We start from the raw sequence: 23,247 nt of genomic DNA, 5'->3' as shown, positions 1-23,247 counted from the left end.
CAGCCTATTGACAAGGCATTTAGTAACAATCTTATAGAGCATAGAGCACAGGCTTATAGGTCGAAAATCTTAGAGATTTTGAGGTTGATCAACCTTAGGGATAAGAATTAACTCAGTGTCATTAGCACCCTCCGGCATAATACCAGTAGCAAAAAAATCTTTGACTGCATCAATAATCGAGCTTTTCAGACAATCCCAGTTTCTCTGGAAGAAACCGGCTGGAAACCCATCTGGCCTAAGAGCTTTTAGCGGCCCAACTAGGAATAACGCATCAGCGATTTCAGTACCAGAGAAAGGGCGACACAGAAGCTCGTTTGTTTCATCAGAGATTTTCCTCTCAATGAATTCAAGGATGACGTCCGGCTGCAGGTTAACATCACGATGGAAGAGCTCTTTAAAGTAGTCAGTTGACATTTGCTCGATAATTGCCTGATCTACGACCCAGTTCCCATTCGTGTCCTTCAATTTCCTTATTCGGTTCTTTTTTGCCCGCCAAACAGCTTTCTGATGGAAGTAGCGGGTGTTACTGTCCCCTTCTTTAATCCAGCTGATCCTCGACCTCTGAAGCCAAAGCATCTCCTCCTTGTACAGAAGTTCGTTGAGTTCATCATTTAACTCTCTTATAACTCTCGGATCTGCCTTGTTCACCTGTGCATTTTCCAGTTTCTTTCTTGTAGCTTCAATTTTCTTAGTAATATTGCCAAACCTCTTCTGTCCCCACGGGTGCAAGGTGTTCATGACTGATTTCAGACAGCTTGTAATGGACGCGAGGTCATTTTTGCTACCAGCAATGTCCCAAGCGTTTTTTATCAACCCAGAGAGCTCAGGTGCTCTTTCCCAATGAATTTCATAGTGTCTGCAGTTGCTTCTTTTTTCCCTCAGTGTTTCAGATCCCATGGTAAGAAGCACTGGGCAGTGATCAGAGCATGGCGAGGCCAAGTGTTGTACAGAGGGCGAATCAAAGATGTCGCGCCAATCCTCATTGGCCACCACCCTGTCCAGTCGGACTCGCACATTCTTTCTGCCCAATTGTCTATTGTCAAAGGTGAAAGGGGCACCATTGAAACCGAGATCCTTCAGGCCACAGTTCGTCAAGCAATCTCTGAAGGCCTGCATCTGGCCTTCCGGCCTCTTAGTGCAAGACAAATGTTCATACTGCCAACAAGCTTCATTAAAATCACCAAGTACAAGCCACGGCAGAGGAGAGTTGTTTTTCAGTTGGTTCAGCGTGTCCCACATTCTCTGCCCCTGTTTTCAGTTCTAGGTTCACCATACACACAAGTTATACGCCATAAAGGATCATCAGGAGACAGTTTGATGTAAGCATCAATATACCGAGCAGTTGAATCTTTTATTTCCACATGAATATTCTCATCCCACAAAAGAGCAAGGCCACCACTACGGCCAACATCACTCACACCTTCAAAACCTCTAAGACCAAGGCGGTTTCTAAGACGATGAACCTTACATTTATTTTGGCGAGTTTTGAAAAGGAAAACCAACTCAGATTTGAAACGCCGTGATAAAACTACGAGATCACGAACTGTAGGGGCGTTCCTAATTCCCCTACAGTTCCAGGTTATGCACTCCATCACTCCTGACGGGACGTCACAGTTGGCCCCGTCAGTTCACCGGCGGCCCCAGTGCTGGTTGCCTCCTTTGGTGCATCATGTCCATCAGCCTGTCCTTTCTCCCCGTTCCCCATGGTCTTGCTTCTCTTTGGGTCTCCTCCCATCTCTGTTGCAATCTGTCTGGTCTCCGTCTTCATTTATCTTTAGGTTGTTCACTGTATTGTGTTCGACAGGGTGTTTGCCTCGGTCTTTATACACTTCAATTTTAATTTTCCCTTTTAATCTGCGATACGGATCAGTGCCTGCCGTAATATGATCATCCACCTCGGGTATCCTATCTGCTCCCTATCAATCAACTGATTCTGATTACTATCCATCCCAATCCGTTGCTGATTCTTTTGCTCTGCATCTACCAGAATAACTGAATTTTTCCCATGATGACGTGCAAGGATAGGTGTGTTTAGTGATTTTTTTCTCTCGGACCGACCAGTGATCGGCGTTTGCATTTGAACGTTGGGGATAACATTTTTGGAAAAAAAAGGACCAGGCGCTGCGTTTCCTTGAGTGCGAACGTGACCTTAGGTGTCAGTTTGGCTGCGGTGAGCGCGAAAATGGATAAGAAACGAATGAATTAGAATGAGATGGACGGGCAGTCGGGCTCACGCTGGGACTGGGAGGCGTGCGGCATTCGGACGTAAAAGTCTCGATCTGAATATGATCCATCGCGCGCGTCAACGTCAGCGGGATCTTGAGGCAATTCAAGGTTTTCAGCCCGCCACGAGGCCAGTAAGGCCACGAGCCGACGACCATGTGCTTTCAAGAAAATATTGGAGCAATCAGCAGCTAGTGGGCAAATCAAATCGATACAAGCCCAATCACGTGCACCGCATGCGTCAGAGGTGCATGAGTAACATGGAACAGTAAACATGGAAGTGTAGTAATTTAACAGCGTGTCTTGGCACCCGAGAGGAGCACGTTGGCGACGAGCTTGTCGAGGCTGGCGACCGCCCGCCCGCCGGGCCGCGTCGCGCGGACGCCGGTCTCCTTCCACTCCACGGCCCGGCGCCTGATCTCCTCCCCCTTCTCGCCTCCCATGGCCTCCCGTATCTTGGCCTCCACGGCCTCACGCCGCACGTCCTGCCCGATCTCCATGGCCACGCCCCACTCCACGCAGCCGTACCGGCTGTTGGTCTGCTGCTCCGCGAAGAAGGGCCAGCACAGCATCGGCACCCCGCCGCAGAGGCTCTCCGTCGTCGAGTTCCACCCGCAGTGCGTCAGGAACACGCCCACTGCCTCGTGCCGCAGCACGGCCTCCTGCGGGCACCACGTCGCCATTACGCCGCGGCCCTCGATGGACTCCAGGAACTCCTGAGGTAGCACGGCCTCGTCGCCCTTGATGAGGTCCGGCCTGATGACCCACAGGAAGTCCTGCCCGCTGCTGGAGAGTCCCCACGCGAACTCCAGGAGTTCCTCGTTGCTCATCACCGTGATGCTGCCGTAGTTGACGTACACCACGGACCGGGGCTTCTTGCCGTCGAGCCAGTCGAAGAAGGAGGCATCCTCCTTCCACAGGCTGGAGCCCAGCGCGTCCAGCGGGCCGCCCTGGGGCACGATCTCCTCGGCGAGGAAGGCCAGTGGGCCGATGGCGTGGATGGGCGTGGTCGGCGGGAGCATGTCCCGCATCGCCTCGAGCGCTGCCGGCTCGAGCTCGTCCATGGTGTTAAGGATGAGGGCGTCGGCCTCCGCTGCCCTCTCCGTCACGTGGAGGGCGAAGTGGGCCATGTACTCCTCGGGGTCCGTCGAGAAGATGAAGCTCGGGAAGTCATTGAGCCGCATGTGGCTGCTCATCCCCGTCGCCCAGTCCACCGGCGTGTCCAAGTACCCGTTCCTCAGCTGCTCCGCGTCTGCATATATGTTCATAGTGCACGACAACATCAGTAAAATTTCTTCCTGTAGCAGTGTAGCACCGATCGAGGGCCTGCAGTTATTGGCTTATTGCTGTAAGTTGAGCCGCCGTTAATCACCTTTGAGTGGGAAGAAGCCCTTGTCGATGAGGGTGCGGTAATGGCGGTAGCCCATGTAGCCGCAGGCGCTGGCCGTCCAGAACAGCGCGCACGGCACGCCAATGTCCCTGGCGGCGTCAAGGGTGAAGCTCATGACGTTGTCGGCGACGACGCACGTGACCGGCGGTGAGTCAGCGGAGGCGTTGAGGTCGGCGAGGAGGCTCCTGAAGTGGGGGAGGCAGGTGTCCTTGGTGGAGCGGCAGAGGGAAGGCACGTCCTGCGTGGCGTCCACGTCAGACGGGGGCAGACCTTCCGGTATGGTGGCGAACCGGAACCCCTCGAGGCCGTCGAGCGCACCGGCGCCCTGGGAACGGAGGAGCCGGCGGTGGTTGAACTCGGAGTTGACGAAGGTGACGTGGAAGCCCCTGCAGTGGAGGATCTTGGCCAGCTTCAGCATCGGCGTGACGTGCCCCTGCGCCGGGAAAGGCACGCACACGGCGTGCGGCTTGTCGGCATCGGCCTGCACGGAACCCATCTCAGCCGTTATGTGTGGCTGCTCAAGTGTGTACTTGTGATGGCTCTGTTCACTGCCGAGTTGAGACGATGGTTGAACCGACCAGAAGGTGGTATTTATAGAGCTAGCTAGCAGTTCGTTCGGGAACTGGCCGCGCCCGCGTATAAATATGCCTGAATACCTGATCAAGATGGGCAAAAATGTGACATGGGTGACCGAACGGGGCATCAAAGTATTCCAGTAATCTTGTGATGCTGGTCTAGGGAGAACCTACTGCATCGACTCTCCATTACATCTTGGGATAAGCAAAATTTGTTTTGGGATTAAACTTTCTTTCTAGGTGTATTTGATGTGAACTGAGCCTAACTCAGGTGGCTTGGTTCCTTGTGGTGGAATCAGTCCACCCAGGTTCAAGTCCTAAACTGGGTGTCACATTTGCCTGGATTACTCCAAGATTGGGCGCTATTCTTTCAATGATAGATGACGTATCCCTCGACAACGAGGCGTCAACGATGATTTCATCGATCTCTCAAGATCTGTCGGCTCAGTCGGTGTGCTCTTGTATTGTGTTTCTCAAAAAAAATTAAGAGTATTTAAGAGGTGTGGGACTTGCAGGCTCCACAGAAGTGTCGCTTTTTTGCTTAGCTTGCTGCAAGGAATCAATGTTGGACGGCAGACCAGCTTGCGAGGCGAGGAGATGGAGACCATCTCTCATTTGCTTTTGGGTTGTGTCGTGGCGAGATAGGTAGACGAGCTTGCTTTCTTCTTGGGCCATGCGGATTGGCCTCTGGTGGCGAATTCGAAACTACGTGATTGGTGGACCTCCCTTCCCTTCCCTCGCCGGACCCGCAAGGACTTTCGGACAGCGATCATCCTAGTCCTTTGGACCATTTGGTGTCATCGGAATGATGTGGTGTTCAACGGCACGACTCCTTCGGCGGCATGGATTCTTCAAAGCATCCGGGAAGAGCTAGGGCGATGGGAGCATGCGAGACTCATTAGGGGGAGGGTCTCTCTTGTGGCTTCCACGGCAAATGGTTGGATAGATAGCAGAGTAGTGCTCTTTTTTTGTCTTTGCTTTTGCCACTAGTGGCATTGTATTTTTGTTCCGGCGTTGTGTGGCGTTTCTCCTTTAATCGATGGTGTACCCGCTGGGTGCATTCTTGAAAAAAATAGCACAAAAGTTGTAGTTGTCAACCCTGCCCCCTCGCCGCAGCCGGAGGAAGCCGATGGGCAAAGCCAATGCGGTCGACGGCGACGGTGAGGCCATTTTTCTTCCTTGGATACGTCATCAGAATGCCTGGGACGCGGTGGCGGCTGTGGCGATCTGCATCCGGCAAGAACGGCGGCGGCAGAGCTCTAGGAAGCATCAAGTGGTTGGGGAGGCAACGATTGTTTGGATCTAGCGGTTGGCAGCGTGGAGACGGCTCCCTCTCTCGCGGTGGGTTGGATTTCGACCAGGTAAGTGAGGAGGTGGTGGATCCGTCAGGTTGTGCGGCCCGCTCTCCGGTGGCGCGTCTTCCCCGACGTTCTCCTACTGCTCCCCGGTCCTCATGACGGATATAGGAGGCGAGGCCCCATGCGGTCAGGGTTGACGATGGCGGCACCAGCAGGCGTCGCTACCTAGTTGAAGGAGTCGTCATTGCGATTCTCCCGTCTCCCACGCCCAGATGTTTTGGTGTAAACCCTTAGATCTAGGTCTCGTAGATCAAGCGATGGCGACACTTTCAGTGTCGTTCTCCCTCTTGGGGCATCGTTTGGAACACGTCCTGGCTAGAAGGGTTTGGTCCTGCTCGTCGATGCCAGGTTTGGTAAATTGCATTGCTTTGATCCCTGACCTGAAGATGGGTTGGTGGAACACGATAGTGGCTGATTTTGGAGCGTGTCAGGATTTGCACTACTAGTTGTGCCCAATGCGGCCTCCAGATTTCGATGTTGTGCGGTGGTTTGCGGTAGGGGCATACGGCTCCTATATAGGCCACCCCCTTCATCAGGCTTGTATGCATAGAGTAGTGGTTTTGGGTTGTTACACCGATGTATTCATTCCGTGAGGCTTGATAATAAATCAACAAAATGTGGCTATGTGCATCATTTTGATGCAAAGGCCGGGGGTTTCAACCTACTTTTCGAAGAAAAAAGCTTTTTATATAGAAAAACAAGAGTTACGGTTTTCCAATGACAAAGTCCAAGTTATATAGGTATTTTGATATTTAGACGAAAATATATGCCATTGGCATGCTGTGTAAAGAGTAGGAGACAGACACGTAACGCCAATCGCATTATAATTCACTTGGATGGACGTCCGTACACCAAGGCAAGGCGCGCATGTTGCCAACAGCGAGAGCGAAAATTAAAGCCGCCAGGACGCAGATGTTGCCTACAGCGATGAGAGCGAAAATGAAAGAGCATCGGCGCTCGTCATTTCAGCACAGGGAAAGATATTTCCAGTTAGGTTCGGCATTTACTGCTATGATAATGGGTCACCGAGCAATACTAGCTGCAAAGAGAGCAACTGAGCAACCGCATATTGCCATCGTAGACAAGTTGAAACCATATAATATAAACTATCCTAGAGCACCACTTGTTCATATAATCTGCTTCAGGTAAGCACGTATGAGCTGGCTAAATGAAAAATATGTGGTGCCATTGCCAGAAAATCAAGCCCCTGCCTTCGAGGTTTGCATTGGGCAGATACATGCCCAGCTAGTTTTGCATCGAGATTCCAATCAGACAAACGGAAAACATATACACCATCAACAAGTGGGATAAACGGAGACTCAGAAGATGATACCTGATGATGATCGGCGAAGCAGAGATCGATAGCAAAATACTAGTAGCATAGAGGCATGTTATACCAAATTACTGCATTTTTTTTGAGCGAACCAAATTACTGCAGGGTCCCTTGTCGATATCTTGGCAAGGCCCATCCAGGTCAAATGAGGTGAGCAGATCTAGCCATCTCTTCTGGGATTGATGTACCTTTTATTAATCACCAACCAAGAAGCAAGCTGAATGGTCCAGGCCGTCATGCCGATCTGATTGGTCAACTTTGTTCCATGTGAGCTTCCTGCAGAACATGGAGGCGCCATGTGGAATCAATTGGTATAATGAATAAAGATCAGAATCAGATCGCAGGTATAAGTAGTACAAAACTACAAACCACGAGACCGTGCATGGCTAGTTTTATAATATAGCATGGGCATATGCAGTCTACAAAAATCCTGGAAGGTTCGGTGAAACAGACACCAAATCTGCATCGATCTCTACCGATATATAAGCCCCACTCAATTGGCTTGGAGTTCTCAATTTTCGCAATCAAGATCAAACAGTTTATGACAGAGCTCCTTGTAATCCAAAAGAATCGAAGGACCACACTATAGTATATGTTATCACTTGGGATCTGATGAAAAAGACATTAATTACGTGATTGTGACTATATGCAAACCAAAGGGTACTTCTTTTAGGATTTCCAGCTATCAACTATCCAAGCTGATAACGATGTAGAAGACACTAGCTATAAGCAGCCAAAACAAGAGGAAAATCGCATGAGAATACAAAACCATTGTATGATGTGTAAACTTTGATGGGAGCGTTGTCACCCTCCCGAGGGAGGGCCACGTCATTGTATATGTAAGCCAGGCAACTTTGCCGGAAAAGAAATATTCAGGGTGATATACTCATATACAGCCTAACAACTTATCTGTTTACAGAAGTTCAAACCAACCCATGGCTATGCTATCGTAACAGCCAAGGCTAGATTAAAATTACAGACTGATGATACATAATTCAAACTCCAACATGATGCACTGAGCATTAGATAATTCATCATCTCACGGATCTTATACATCTTCTCATATACTCCCTCCGTTCCATAATTCTTGTCTCAACTTTGCCTAAAAATGGATGTATCTATTCCTAAAAAACGTCTAGATACATGTAATATTTCGACAAGAATTATGGAACGGAGGGAGTACTAATGATGAATCAATAACTCTATGGAACTATAAAGTATTAAATGCACCTGTACCCGATCTGCACCAAATATACTTAGACAATTGCATCAACACATCCGTGATACTAACACATCACATAAGCCTCACACTGTCATTTGGGAAAAATTGGTGAAAACGAATATTAGTTCCCAAGTGGAAAAGGTCAAAAGAAGTACTCGCTTTGGTAACTAACAGGATTCACCTGTGCCAACTTAAGTTACCAGGCAAATCTTGCTGGCATGTTCTTATCGATTGCTTTTCACTTTTCAGTCCATTCCTTAACATTAAAGGTCAAAAGAAGTACTCGCTTTGGTAATTATCAGGATTCAACTGTGCCAACTTAAATTACCAGGCAAATCTTGCCTGGAATGATCTTATCAATTGCTTTTCAGTCCATTCCTTGGCATTGATGAAACAAAGAGGTAGTACCTCACACCGAAACAAATACTGCTGTTCTCAGCAATGGCCTATATGGCATGAATGAAGGTGCAGATGCGTTAACATTTGCCAAATGAACATGTCCTATTAGTTCTAGATCTATAAGTTGAATTCCAGTGCTAATCTAAGACAAGCGCAGGCAAACTATCAAAAGAAACAGAGACCAGAAGAATCCGATTGTTGTGTGGCGCTTAAGCGATCCAGAAATGCATGATTGGTAACGAGTATACTAGCAAGGAATAACATAAATTCAGTCACATTTGGCAGGCTCAAGAAATTAACACCTAACATCGAACTGTTACTGGTTAAGCATAATGTTTCCATATAATCTCAACTTGCTAATATGCAGCAAGCAAAACTAAGTTGCTGGAGTTTGGGCCACAAGAATCAAGCAATTTTTATTTGATTGAGCCTGAGTTCATTCAAAGCACAAAAAAGATTGCACTGGCTCGCATGCAGCAAAATGATGTGCTCAGACAGTGAGAATTGTGTATGTAAATTAAGCTGGTCCTAGAGATATGGAAATTATTGTGAAATTTGCTTGAGTGAACTGCATGAGATGGCAACACAACCTGGCTCACAAAGGATGACTATAATTTCTCCAATTAACCCTATATGAATGGAAAGAACCTAATCACATATAGAGACTGCACTTACTAGCAATGATCATTGCGCCTTCTATTCAAAAAATGCTTGGAACACGATATCTGTCAACTGACTGTCATAGCAATAGAATCATCTTTGTTTAATCTATCAAGACGGAATGATTCTTCATCTCTTATCAAAGGAGGGATATTCCATGTGCCATATGCATGGCCTGATATTTTTCCACCTATAAGCTCATGCCAAAAATGATTGCTTTAGCACTTCAGAAATTCCTTATAAGAAATTAAATCAAATCAGATGAAGAAACTAATTATGTATTAAAATGTCTTCAAACTGTACATAAGACCAACCTTCCTTTGTAGCTTCCTCGCATCGTCTCCAGTAACTTCGTGAGATGCTAGGATCCAATTTCTTCGAGAAGCTCTCATATTTTTCCTCAGCTTCACCTATGCACTTGGCCTACAACCACAGCAACCATTCATATAACAAATTACCACCCCAAACTATTTTATTTTGAATTAATCAGTAATATCTAGTAAAATGTACCTAATTTTTTTTGAATATTTAATGGAGCAATTTGCGTAAGTAAGCAGAAGCTATATTATGGAGTAATTAAGTTAAAAATTTACATAGTTCTGTGAATATCTCTAAAATTCAAATTAATACAACCAGATACTTTTCATATGAATATGCGATGCATAACTACTTTGCCGGGTTTGCCAAAGTGATAACACATGCATTGAGGCCATGAAGTCATGGACAATTACCTATCACAATATCCTGCATGTTTCGTGATTGATTTTTTTTCCATTAACAAGACCAGTACTTAGAAGTTAGAACTGAAGAAAATCAGAATATTATAAGCAGGAACTAAATTGACTGAGACTGGATAGCACTGGAAACATTAGCAGTACAGCGGTGACGTTGTAAAGAAACAATGCCATGAAGGCACAAATAATTTGATACTCACCAACATCTTTGGTGCATCCAAAGATCCATATATCGCAGCAAACATGCGGAGGATGTTGAAAGTATTGTTAATCACATCATCCTACAACATAGAAAAAAAACTAGTTTAACAGTTCAGCGTGCATTAATCGCTATGATTTTAAGCGAGGGTACCATTACCAACACTTACCTCATAATCGTACCTGCAAAATAGTTAAAACAAGTCATCAGCGCAACAATTGTTTTCATTGATGTTGTACAGAAAAGAGAACTTCTCTCTTTGAGAAGGTGGCTCACTATTTCACAGTAATTGGATTTCTGTTTTCTTAGGTCATTACCGATTAGGTTTCATCACAACATTGTAACCAAAGTCACAATTTCATTCACACAAACAAAATTATGCTCTCGAGTCAAATATATAACACATCGTTTTAAGGACAGTTACAGGTTTTGCACGTTTCTGGTTAAGGTCTACTTACATCTCACTAAAGGATTTAATCAAGAAATCAGATGTGCAAGGTTTATTGAGGATAGGTACTCTGCACCATTCTATGTAGAAACTAGAGACTGCACCATTCAAGTTGTGCATGGAAGAGTAAGATTTAGAGCATACTCACAGGTCATCAGATATCTCAACTAAAAATTCTGAGACAGACAAGAACTCCATATGCAATTCATTGACCTAGAAATAACCGAAGAAAACAGATCCAGGTATTAACAAGACAAGTAAGAGTTAGCATTTGATAGGAAACAGAGACAAAACAGTATATACCTGCTGGCCAGTAAGCCGATACATCATGAGATTAAGAACCCGATAATCAAATGATTTGAGATGGATTGCTTTCATCACATCTTCAATTGATATCTATACAGAAAATTTTGAGCACTCAAGTTTGACAATAAGGGGAGAAAGGTTATCGAATGCAAAAATGTACCATTTCAAACAATAAAAAATATTGGCATTAGTTTACTTCATATTTTTTTTGTGTGCAAGCTCCCAAGCTCTGTATATTCCCAATAGAGACTACTCCCTCCATTTCGAAATATCTGTACATTTGGGTCTGTCTGTCATAAGTCAAACTTTGTCAATTTTGATCGGGTTTGTAGAAAAAAACACCAACTTATTCAACACCAAACTAGTATCATTAGGACTACTATCAAATATATTTTCATATTGCATTTGTTTAGTGTTGGATATCTTGGTATTTTTCTACAAACCTGGTCAAAGTTGAAATAGTTTGACTTAGGACAACCCCAAATGTATAAACATTAAGAAACTGAGAGAGTATATTACTAGTATCTGGCCTCTCTCTGCTCTTTCAAGTTTCAGAAGTACACTTTAGTAACTTACGTGGATAAAAAAATCTAAGTGAATATAACAGATTTTCTAAGAAATAGTTCTACTTACCTTATCATTTCTCAATAATGCTTGACAAAGTTTCCTCTCAAGAGACCAATACTGGATACCAGATTTGAGTTCATTTCGCAATCTAAAAACAGGAGAAAATATAGAGCTAATTCAATGGATATGGTAAATAATGTGCATGCTTACAAGTGCATAGAAGAGAAAGTTCCTAACTGATCTGTCATTAACCCCTGGCACTGAAGAAGGTTATCAAGGGAATCAAGCTTGTCAGATAAGGATATTTCACTGGAAACTTCCTTTTTCATTTCTAATACCTGCATTGGTATTAGAACCAAGGATAAACACACAAAACAGCAAATAACTAAACGAGGCTGTCAATGTACACACAATTATCCAAGACTTAAGTTGACCAGATTTGACACAGATTATGTTCCATATCATATTCCAAAAGATAACCAAATACAAAATCCAAATCTTACTGTTGAAGAATTCTCGCCTGGCACGAAATGCAAACTGTCTTCATTTGAAGCATCTAACTGCAACAATAAACATTGAGTTTGTTCAGTCAAAAATAAAAACCTAATAAGAAACTGTGAAGCACGTTTCAGAAAGAAACCTGGTATATGTAGCTCTCTGTGAAAGAAAGAAAGGGAAGAAACTTGAAAACAGCCTGTGGCTTGTTAACGTCCAAACCATGAAATATAAAGTAAGATCTGCACTGTCATTTGAAGAAAAAATAAGTTAAGAATAGCATCATCACATGTAATATTTCAAAGGACATATTCATAACAAAACAGAAGTATGAAAACATGCTTGCATGATAACAATCAAAATGGCAGACATCACATTCACCCAATTTTTAAATGAAATGTCTTAAACAATGTAACTAAAAAAGAGAGCGTAATATGCCCCATGTCAATTTCTCTTATTTTGACATGGATTTAATGTCCCTAAGTGAGATCCATCATTTTCCACGAGAAAAATCACAATGACTTTCATAAAAGACAACAGGACGGAATTAGCAAATTGTGTTGGAAAATCTGAGTGCCAAACAAGGTCACCAAAGGTATCAAAGAGTACGCACGAAATCTTCAAGTGTGGAATTGGCTCTCATCATTGCATCAAATCCAATCATAGGCACGTCCTGAATGGTTAATTTCTCAGTATGCGTCTTGAAATTCTTAGTTTGCCGCAGTAAATCTCCAGAAGATATATCTTGGTCAGCTGCATTAGAAAGGGCGTTAATCTCTACAGAGTATCAGTGACAGTTAACAAGAATTTGCTGGTCTGACTTACAAGGTAAAGGAGTGATTATCCTTACTTCGTCTTCACTATCAATACCTTCCAGACTGGTTAGATGCTGCACTTCTTTAAGAGTATCAGAGTTAACCTTAAAAACAAGTCACGGTTACAATCCAGATGTTGCAAACAATTGAAAGTAAGGAAAGTAAATGAGCATGTGGCAACGGGTCACTAAGATTACCTCTTTCAACAGCTCAGAGACCATTGCAACCTTCTTCTCCATGCTAAGTGAATCAAATGGTTGCACCTACCCACAGAAAAACAAGATGAAGCAAATTCTGAACACTGAATCATATTTGACAAATAGAGGTTGTAAATGCATTTAGTCTGCTAATTCAACAATCAAATGAAAACTTCAAATGCCAGCAAGAGATACTGAATTCAACAAAGGAATGGGAAAAAGGTAAGGTATGCAAACTAAGTGGGAAGATATCCTGGTGATAAAAAGAATGAAACCTAAAAGGGCAACTATTGTTTATCTAGCAAAGAGAATCTAGTTTGAACTTTTTTGCGATCGAGAAACCAGTTTGAGGTGTTCAATGAAATACTGTTGAAAGTAAATTCACTAAAAGTAGATCATTGTACAAGCTTAAACCATTCGACAAGGGAATCAAAAATTTCCCATTGTTGGTGTTCTAGTAGTGTCAAAGTATCATGTTTCTCCTAACTGTAGCTGTTGAAGCTCCAAATTCAACACATGAGCATAGCTGTTGCTTGCGACCCCACAAGCACATGTAAGCATATACATCAACATGTACCACTTCATCTGATTGATCGAGAGTATATCTCAACCCCCCCGGTTCCTTACATGAGCACCAGGCTACGCTGACTCACAGTTGACCTCGTAAAATCATTTTAGCAAGCATTGGAAATTTCATAGCCGCTTCTCTTATATGACTGAAACAAGACGAACAACGACGTAGATGCAGACGAGCAACATTACGCCCATAAAATCTGGGGATGATCAAAATTCTCTACGAAGTTACCGGAACCGTATACGAGCGTGCGCGCGGGGCGCAACTGCTACGGTTCTCCCTAAATTGCGCAACAAGCACGCACATACATAACTGGGGCATCCGAGGTGATTGAGTTCGTGGAGATACAGACGGCGGAAGGGAAGGGGTGAAGTGGTGAAACCATACCAGGAAGAGGAGGAAGTGGGCGAGGAAGCGGTCCCCGTCGCCTCCGCCGGCGGAGTCCGAGAGGCCACGGGAGCCCATGAAGGAAAGCACCCTCTGCACCTTCTCCAGCTCCAGCAGCGCCTCCATTGCTTCTTCCCCCTCCCTCGCCCTCGGTTGATTCAGGTACGACTCAGCACTCAGGCTTGTGCGAGTGAATTGACAGAAACAGAAGAAAGAAGTCAAGGTGGGCCTTAACTCTTAACGGAAGCAGCTTTTGCTTTCAGGTGGTCTTGGGCCTGGGCCGGGCTTCAAGGAAAGAGTTCTCGACAGTCCGTACAGAAATAAAAACTTGTGGAACTCCGCATCCCTGAAAAAACTGAAGGCGTTTGAATATTTCTTCTGCAAAAATGACTACTTTCTCCGTTTCATAATTTTTGTCTCAAATTTGACAAAAAATAAATTTATCTATTACTAAAAAACTCTTAGATACATGTAATATTTTGACAAGAATTATGAAACGGGGTGAGTATTACATTCGATGCAAATATCTGTAGCAGTAGTGGTGAAATCGAACGGCGCATGCGCACACACACAATCGGCATGGGAAGAACCTTTCAAGTGCCTGACGTCCGGCCGGTTGCAGGGGAGAGGAAGTCCAACACCTGATGGAGCACGCACGCCATGCGCGTTGAGAGTTGAGACCGGAAGCTGCCCGACTCAAATGCCGTGTCTATGAATGATTGGTATTAACCCTCTCCTCCCTGCGTGTTGCGGAGTACGGAGTACGTACACGCTGAGTTGCGTTCAGAGCTCGGAATGGATCAACTGACGGGACACTGTGACGAGCTGACGATGCCGGGGTTTCAGCTTCCAACATGGTTCACCTCATCAGATGTTGCCAGCGCCCATCATGGCATGCCAACAAAAGTGGAACGGAAGGAAATTATGATTGGAAGGCAGCGTGAGCGCGTGGCTGGCTATGTAGAGTGACCGTCCCTTTGGCTCACCGAGTCACCACGTACGTGAGATCGGACGATTTGGGGAGATGTTTGATCTTTCTTTTTTTCTCTTCTTCTTTTTTTTTTAGAAATTTATCTTCTTCTTTTTCGGGAAGGGGAGATGCTTGATCATATATACACTTGTGACGTTTAATCCCTAATTTTGAGCCTGTACTGGTGATAACAGATAACAAAATCACATGGGGTGCTCCTATTTTCTATCGCTGGTCAACTCCCGCATCAAACATAACCGACTCTGGCACGCGTCAAGTTAAGTACCTCCCGCTCCGCCACATGTTTGTCAATGGTTTTCACTGCGCTGAGCGTCGGGATGGAAAGACGTAAAGAAACGCCGTACGTTAAGGTACGTGGTTAATTATGCGCTAATGATATCGCAGACATTATGACATGCCGATTTGGCTATGCCCTGATTCTTTGCACTCAAGTAGTAATACTCCTAGTTTCCTACAGCACTTACTTGACGAGGGCAGCAGCATCAAGATGTTTGTTTCTCCCCAGAACTGGGCACACGGTATTCATCATTGTTGACGCCGTGCTGGCGCTAATCCTCCTCGATCCTTCCTTCCACACCTAGAAAGGCGTCACGATTAGTCTTCGGTGCACCGAGCTTCACGTTGTCAGTTGTCCCGGTCCCCCGTGATCACCTCGAAGTCCACGGTTTCAACCGACTACACGATCTTCAGCTCCTCAGAGAGTCACAGTACTCCACAATCTAGTCTACAGTTATCTGTCCCATCACACCATCAGTAGGCTTTTGAAACTCTCCTCAGAACGGAGGGACAGCTTTTCCAACGCTGTTCAAACAGCCGTTCATGTACTTGAGGCCGAGGAGTCCGCGGAGTACTAATAAAGCGATCAGCGTCAGCGTGCATGATTAGCAGAGAGACTGTTATAAGCACGTTGGACCGTTCGTCGCCACGATAAAGCCAAGCCCAGGAGGACCCGGTCCTGCTTCCACCACGTCAGACAAGAGCCGCTTCGGCTGAATTTCCCCGCGACCCCTCCTGCACCAACAGCCCCACCAAATCCAATTCGCGGCAGAAGAGCCTTGGAGTCAGGAGTCCAGGACAACAATCGAACAAAGCGCCCCCATTTCCACGCGCCGGTCGACACGCACCCGGACATACACACGGTTCCGGGCTTCCGGCTGCACCACTGCCGCACAACGAAGACCGTGAGACCGTCCCCGGTCCAATGACTCCAATCTGATCAAAATCAGCCAAAAGCTCCCACCAATCGAGCCCAGAAGAAGCATGAGAAAAACCTCCGTCAGTTTGAGTTGACCCCACTCGCGTCCCCCGGCTGCCGCCTCGGCACCGAGCGCGAACACCCCTTCCTCCTCTCCCGCGCGCGCCCACGCACGCCCCCACGACCCGCCATTTGCGGCCTCGCCTGCGCGCGCGCCATAAACAATTCCAAGCTCGCGCCTTCGAATCAAATCCATGGATCTTTCCGTTGTTAATCCATGACCTCATCTCACTCGTTCCCCTTCCTCCCCTCGCTCGCTCGGCCACTGAGTATTTAATTGCGCGCATGTCGAACCGGGCCTTCTTCTTCTTCTAATTCGATCGGTTTCCCTGCCACGCCTGTCGCCGGCAGAGCGCGCGGGGGGGGGGGGGGGGGGGGGGCAATTTTCCTTTTTCTGGCCCGCGTCCTCGGACCACGCGCCGCCCGCGTGCTCGAGATGCTCTCCTCCATGCCGAGGTGAGGACTGGAGTGGCCGAGCACGCGCCGCGCCACCCCCTCCCCTCCATCCCCCTCCTCGCCTATTAAGATCCTTCTTTTGCGGCTCTTTCCTCCCTTCTTTTATTGTTTGACTATTTAGTCGTTTCGATTCGATGAGCTGGGATTCGCCTTGCAGATCCGGGTCCTTCGAGGCGGGGCTCAGGGCGACGTCGGTTTCTTCCGCCTCCAGAGAATCCAAGCCGTCCCCTCGGTTCCAACGCAGCCGGTCCACCGCCGGCAGTTCCAAGGCGTCGCCGTCTCCGGAGGTAGTACTGGCGCCTGTCGCGGATTCATTACTGTATTTTTGTTACGTTACCTTCAAAGCCGATGGCTCAAATCGGTCGGTGATCGATCGCCTGATGGACGGTTTGTGATTATCTCTAACGGTGATTCTGGGTTTGCTGTCCGGCAGAAGCGTCGCAGCGTCACTGGCGTCGTCAGCGGAGGCGCGATGCAGCAGCGGGTGGCGCAGCTGGAGGAGGAGCTGAGGAAGGAGCGGGAAGAGAAGGCCCGTGCGCTGCAGGAGCTCGACGAGCTCAGGAGAGATGACGGGGAGAAGAAGAAGACGGACGCCGGCGACGCGGAAAAGCTGCGGGTTTTGGAGCGGGAGGTGGACAAGGCCAAGGAGTCGGAGCGCAAGATGCTGGAGTCGCTGATATACCAGACGAAGCAGCTGGAGCAGACCAAGATCAGCCTGGAGGAGGCCAAGCTGGAGATGGCGGCGCTGCAGCAGAGCAACCGGAGCCTCGAGGCGGCGTACAACCGCGGCGGCGTCCTGGATCAGCAGAGGAGCGTCAAGGACCTCGTGTTCGGCGGCGCGGACGAGGAGATCAGGGCCCTGCGCGGCGAGCTCCGGACTGCGATGCAGGGGGAGGAAAAGAGCCGTAAGGCGCTGGACGACCTGTCCGTTGCGCTCTCCGACGTGACCATGGAGGCGAAGCAGGTCAAGCTGTGGCTCTCCGGGGCGCAGGCCGAGCTGGAGGCCGCCAATGCCGAGGCCGACCGGCTCCGCGGCGCCCTGGCCGCCGCCGAGACGAGGCTCCGCGAGCAGCACCGGTGCGTGCTTGAGGCCGAGGAGTCCGCGGCCGCGTGGGGCGACAAGGAGCGCGTGTTCCTCGAGTGCGTGCGCGCGTCGGAGGAGGAGGTGAACCTGGCGCGGCAGGAGAACACGAAGCTGGTGGAGTCGCAGCGCGTGATCCGCGACGAGAACGCCCGCCTCCGCGACATCCTGAAGCAGGCCGTGGCCGAGGCCAACGTCGTCAAGGAGTCGCTGGAGCTCGCCAGGGCCGAGAACGCGCGGCTCAACGACGCCGTCGCCGAGAAGGACGCCGCGCTGCAGGGCCTGCGGCAGGAGCACGAGTGCGTCAAGGTCAGCGAGGCCGCCGCGCAGAGCAGCCTCAAGGAGCTCAACAGCCTGCTCGCCGCCACGACCACCACGGCGTGCAGCACTCCCATGTCAGCCAAGACCGCGCCCGCCGTCGTGCCCGAGTACGGCCTGGTCGACCAGCATCACCTGCCGAGCGGCCGTCTCGTGTCCAGCGCGAAAGGGACGCCGGAATCAGCGTCGCATCGTTGGGCGACGGCGGAGAAGCCCCGGACGCCGAGCAGCCGGAGCTACTCGATCGGCGAGCCCGGCAAGTTCAGGGGAGTGGGATTCTCGCAGTCGGCGAGGATGGGGAACCTGAACCAGAAGGACCGGATGTTCGCGTCGCTCAGCAACATCGCAGACCTCAAGTCCGCAACGGATGCGGCCATGGACGACGATTACGACGATGAGTTCGACCACATTGATGAGAGCCACTATGTGGAGCACTCCATGAACGGCAAGAAGAAGAGGCCCATACTTCGCAAGTTCGGGGATCTGTTCAGGAGGAAAAGCTTCTACAAGGCGAATTTAGCGCCAGTACACACTTGAATTCTCGCCCATGTAATCCTTCAGGCTGTTTTGTTTTGTTTTGTTTTGTTTTGTTCATCTGAATAGAAGACAAATTTGAACGGAATATTCTTTGCATCCAACTGTTTCTTGTTGCGCTGAAATTTTAAGCGTTTATACAAAAATGCTGTGATGACCTTTTTCTTGGTCGAAAGTTCAACCGATTTCACGTTTACAATGCTGACATTATTTTTGACCCGAACTACAGCCTGCGGAACTTTACAAAGAGCAAAGAGGGGGAAAGGCAGGAGCGTTATGTACAAGGAAGATTACTAGATTACAAACATCTCGCCAAGTGAGACAACATGATGGCCCAGTCTTTCATGAGACATTTTGCCGTAGGTGAGCTGCATCTATGAGCCCAAAGCCCCGCATCTGCGGAGCATCGATGGATGACAATGTTGGGATCTTCGAGGGTAGCGTTGAAGACCATGGCGTTCATCCTTTTCCAAATATTCCAAAGAACGATTAAGAGAACAGTAGAATGGAACTTGTCCGGTGGTTGCCGGTCGGTGGCGAGGGCGACGAGGTCTAGGGAAGTTGTAGCATCAGGGTGGATCGATTGGAGTGCCGACCAGATTGGACGTAGAGAGCGGCAGTGAAGAAGCATGTGAGCCGTCGTTCCGGATTGGTTGCAGAATGGATATTTGTCTGAGTCCGAGAGACCCCGGCGGAACCGGCGTTCGTTGGTGTAGAACCGATTCTTGCAAGCCAGCCACATGAAGAGGCGGCAACGGTTTGTGGCAAAGCTTCCCCAGATGACGTGGGCGACTGGATCATCCCGTTGAGTCGCAAAGGAAGCCGAGTATGCAGACCCCGTGCTTACCATCCAACCTCCCCGAACGTGAGTCCTGGACCTATAAATTAAAAACCACAGTAGTCAACAAAATTTGCAAGACGCCAAAATTCAATTGTCGCAGCATGTGAAAGCCGGGGCCGAAAGGTCGTAAGGCTGTCGAAAGTTTGGATGGCCGAGGCCGAGATGTTGGGACGTAGTGAGTGAGAGAATAAGGCAGGGAAGCGGGAGGCAAGGGTGTCATTTCCGAACCAAAGATCGAGCAAAAAGGAAGTTGACCAGCCATTTCCGATGGTGACCTTGGTTAGGCTGCGGAATAGGTCAAGAGTGGTGAGCGGGTCCTTCCAAACATAAGAATCCATGCTATGGGAATCGCCAAGGTCCCGATGAGCGGACCAGCCATAGGTGGAAGCAAAGCGCTGCTCCCACGATGAAGCACCGAGGGAGTGAACTTTGGCAAGGTGTTTGAGAAGAAGGCAAGAATTGTGAGTGCGAAGGCAACGAAAGCCCAAGCCCCCTTTTACAGTCGGCGTGCAAACCTCATCCCAAGCCACCTTACAGTTACCCCCGTTTGCATGGTCCTTACCCGTCCAAAAGAAGGCCTGACAGCGCTTGTCAATCTCCTTCACCGTGCCCGCGGGAAGAAGGACAGCCCCCATCGCGTTGGAAGGTAAGGCCCGAAGGACAGCACGAACTAAAATAAACCGACCGCCAATGGATAGCAACTTCCCTTTCCAGCCGGCTAGCCGGCGGTCTACTTTGTCGATAATAGGACGGAAGGCAGAAAGCCGAAGCTTATGCGTAGACAAGGGAAGACCCAGGTAGGTTTGGGGGAACGAAGAGATCGGGCAGCCAAAAATATTAGCCATGGAGCTGGCTTCCGGCAAGTCAACGTGAATAGGCGCAAAAGTACTTTCATGAAAATTAATTTGGAGATCTGTGGCCGCCAAAAATTTCGAGTTCGAGAGTAGTTCTTTGAGCTGCAAGAGTTGAGAATGGTCGGCGCGGAGGATAATAAGAGTGTCGTCAACGTATTGCAGCACGGGGCAAGGCAAAGAATCGTCTATGGGGTGAGAGATTAGGCCGTTGGCGGAGGCATCCAGAAGGAGGCGCTGAAGCACGTCGGCGACGAGAATAAAAAGGAAAGGAGAAAGTGGATCCCCCTGTCGCAAACCCCTCCTACACTGGATTGAAGGACCAGGCGTCCCATTGAGGAGGACTGCGGACTGGCCAGAAGAGTTTAGGTTAGCGATCCACGAGCACCATTTAGGGGGGAACCCCTTGGCACATAGAATTTTTTGAAGAGCCTCCCAAGAAACCGAGTCGAAGGCCTTCTGGAAGTCTAGTTTTAGAGCAATGGAAGGCAACTTCCTTTTATAACAGGTTTGGACAATGTCGGCAGCGTAAATGAAGTTCTCGAGATATTCCTCCCGAGGATGACCCCAGTTTGATCAAGGTGAACCAGCGATGGAATGAAAGGCCGAAGTCTAATGGCTAAACATTTGGATGCAATTTTCAGACAGCAGTTCTGCAGAGAGACCGGGCGAAAGTGATTGGGTGAGGCAACATCTTGCTTCTTTGGGAGAAGCACGATGAGAGCCTTTTTGATACAGCGTAGGTCGACAGAGCCAGCAAAGAACCCGTACATAAACCCCATAATATCATTTTTCACAAGAGGCCATAATTTCTTATAGAAAGCAGGGCCGAAACCGTTAGGCCCTGGGCTTGAGTTGTCCTTCATGGACAACAGACAGTTTTTAATTTCCTGGGGCGAGAATGGGGCGACAAGGGAACGAGCTTGCGAGGGAGTGAGGCTGGAAGAGGCAAGGAGTTCGTCAATGTCGAAGAGGAAGGAGGATGGCCCTGGAATCCCAATGATGGAGGAGAAGAAACTGGTAAGATTTGTTTTCCATCATGGGAGAAGACAAGAGCGCCATCCACATCCAGCATTTTGATTTGGTTTTTAAGGAGACGGACCGAAGCACACGTGTGAAAATACCTTGTGTATTCATCGCCCATGGAGCAGTCTTTAATCTTGGCACGTTACCTCCAATACGAAGCTTTCAAGGCATTGTGCTTATGGAGGGAGACTTTGACCGAGGAGCGAAGAACGAGCTCTTCCGAGGTGAGGCATCTAGCCTCTTCAATTTTGTCCAGGAAGGAGATAACCGTAAGGCAGTTGTTAGCAAGAAGCGAAGGAGATCGAGTGAACCGGCGCCACTTCTTAGTCTCCTCCCTGACCCGTTTTAGCCTGCGGCAGAGCATCCCAGGCTGGCCACGGGAATCATGGTGGTGGCCAAAACTATTCCAAACACGGGAAACTAGCTAGCCGAAGGGGTCGCTCAGAAGAAGGTGATTATCGAACCGGAAAACCGAAGGGGTCGGGATGTCTGAACTAACCGAAAGGAAAATTGGGACGTGATTAGAGGTCCAGCGAGGTAGGAAAGAGAGAGTTGAGTTGGGGAGGAGATTGCTCCACCGAAGGTTCACAAAAGCCCGATCTAGATTGACAAGGATAGGAGCCGATTGTTGGTTAGTCCACGTGAAATTTCTCCCGAGTAGAGGAATCTCAAGGAGCTGAAGAGCGATGAGACAAGCAGCGAAACGAGCAGCTTCCGGCACATTGAAGTTCAGGTTCGATCGTTCGGCCGGCCGCAGAATCAGATTAAAATCGCCGATTAAGGCCCACGGCCCATTTATCCCTAGCCCGATGGACAGCAGCTCACCGAGGAAGGCCTGCTTATCATCCGGCCCACATGGCCCGTAAACGTTAGTTAGAGAAAAGGAAAAGTCAGATGTCTTATAAGAGAAGGTGCAGGAAAGGGAGTAGGGGTGGCGGGCCAATAAGGAGCAGGCCAAATCTTCCGGGTTCCAGGCCGTGAGCAGCCCGCCGGAAGCCCCGTCCGAAGGGGAGAACAGAAAGGACCAACAGCCCGGCGGAAGGAAGGACGCAGCCTTAAAAGAGGAGATATCCACCAGCTTAGTTTCCTGAAGAGCGATGATCGACGGGGAGGCATCGTTAATGGCGGAACGGACGTCAGTACATTTTTTTGCACGACCAAGGCCACGAACATTCCAAAATATGACGGGGAACTTCCTAATGATTGAACAGAGAACGACACCGAGAAATAGGACACGGAAGGATAATAGCTGCTAGGGAAACACGATACAAGCCAAAGGACCAGTCCGTCGGCAGCTTGAAAATACAATAAAAAGACACACACCCACTAACAGAACTACTAAGAGGTGGGGGAGCGACAGGATACAGGAAAGCGAAAGAAAACAGGGAAACTAGCAAAGCGGTAAGATACAGCTGGCCACCGTCGTACACCATCTAAACCACATCAGTCACCTTCAGAAGATCCGCGGGCTCAACCCCGCACACCGCCGCGAGCTGGCTGATGTCCCTGCGCAGAAGCGGACCGCAGCCTTCCGCTGCCAACTCCAGGAGCTCGTCCTTCGGGATCTCGCCTTCACGTAGACGAGTGCCAAGCGCCGCACCCTCCATCTTCATCTTCTTGCGTTCAGTTGCCTTCTCGAAGATGGTTGTGTAGGTAGGAGACTCGACAGCAGCAAGACGCGGGCTACGACGAGGGGTGGCCTGCGTTGGGGGAACGTCGTCCAAAAGCAGTAGCTGGTTTGCGTCTTCTAAAGGCGGCGGCGGTTCGGAAGAAAGCTGCAACGCACCCGTGTCCCTGCACAGGACCTCCACCGATGGCATTGGGGCACGATGCGGGCCAACAGTGGAGATCCAGTCAAGGAACCCGATGGAGCACGTCGCGAGGTTGGCCACGAGAAGACCGCGAGTGCCCGCGACCTGCATTGGAAGGCGATAGAAACCGCGCTCCCCGTTTTGGTCGGAAACGTGAAGCTTGTAGAACCTTGGGTAGAGTTTAAACAGCACATCTTTGGG

General features: G+C 48.6%; 3 protein-coding genes across 8 annotated transcripts; 1 reads left to right on the top strand and 2 right to left on the bottom strand.

Moving 5' to 3' along the window:
- Positions 1 to 2,385: 2,385 nt before the first annotated feature.
- LOC100838140 (7-deoxyloganetin glucosyltransferase) lies at positions 2,386 to 4,433 on the bottom strand. The gene is made up of 2 exons (XM_003579823.4): positions 3,596 to 4,433; positions 2,386 to 3,475 (listed from the first exon to the last, which is right to left on the bottom strand). Exons 1-2 carry the CDS (start codon positions 4,314 to 4,316, stop codon positions 2,514 to 2,516), a joined length of 1,683 nt encoding a protein of 560 aa, XP_003579871.2. The 5' UTR covers positions 4,317 to 4,433; the 3' UTR covers positions 2,386 to 2,513.
- A 2,278-nt stretch (positions 4,434 to 6,711) lies between these two features.
- On the bottom strand, positions 6,712 to 14,085 carry LOC100837836. Of its 5 annotated transcripts, XM_010241673.3 has the most exons (17): positions 13,883 to 14,085; positions 12,922 to 12,987; positions 12,735 to 12,828; positions 12,523 to 12,662; positions 12,055 to 12,156; positions 11,918 to 11,974; positions 11,652 to 11,752; positions 11,481 to 11,562; positions 10,845 to 10,937; positions 10,690 to 10,754; positions 10,263 to 10,275; positions 10,095 to 10,175; positions 9,475 to 9,583; positions 9,176 to 9,350; positions 8,283 to 8,547; positions 8,110 to 8,189; positions 6,712 to 7,155 (listed from the first exon to the last, which is right to left on the bottom strand). In XM_010241673.3, exons 1-14 carry the CDS (start codon positions 14,006 to 14,008, stop codon positions 9,229 to 9,231), a joined length of 1,251 nt encoding a protein of 416 aa, XP_010239975.1. In that variant the 5' UTR covers positions 14,009 to 14,085; the 3' UTR covers positions 6,712 to 7,155; positions 8,110 to 8,189; positions 8,283 to 8,547; positions 9,176 to 9,228. The 5 variants fall into 5 exon arrangements, with proteins under 5 accessions (XP_010239975.1, XP_010239972.1, XP_010239976.1 ...); XM_010241670.3 differs by lacking the exon at positions 8,283 to 8,547; XM_010241674.3 differs by lacking the exons at positions 8,110 to 8,189; positions 8,283 to 8,547.
- Positions 14,086 to 15,983: 1,898 nt separating this feature from the next.
- On the top strand, positions 15,984 to 18,642 carry LOC100840392 (myosin-2 heavy chain, non muscle). Of its 2 annotated transcripts, XM_010241669.3 has the most exons (3): positions 15,984 to 16,584; positions 16,742 to 16,871; positions 17,018 to 18,642. In XM_010241669.3, the coding sequence occupies exons 1-3, from the start codon at positions 16,565 to 16,567 to the stop codon at positions 18,518 to 18,520; spliced, it is 1,653 nt and encodes a 550-aa protein (XP_010239971.1). In that variant the 5' UTR covers positions 15,984 to 16,564; the 3' UTR covers positions 18,521 to 18,642. The 2 variants fall into 2 exon arrangements, with proteins under 2 accessions (XP_010239971.1, XP_003581297.1); XM_003581249.4 differs by having other exon boundaries at positions 15,984 to 16,871.
- Positions 18,643 to 23,247: the final 4,605 nt, after the last annotated feature.

This window comes from Brachypodium distachyon, chromosome 5 (assembly GCF_000005505.3).
Source record: "Brachypodium distachyon strain Bd21 chromosome 5, Brachypodium_distachyon_v3.0, whole genome shotgun sequence".
Classification (NCBI taxonomy): Eukaryota; Viridiplantae; Streptophyta; class Magnoliopsida; order Poales; family Poaceae; genus Brachypodium; species Brachypodium distachyon.
Note: the sequence above shows the minus strand (reverse complement) of the source record. Positions and strands in the feature narration are given on the sequence as shown.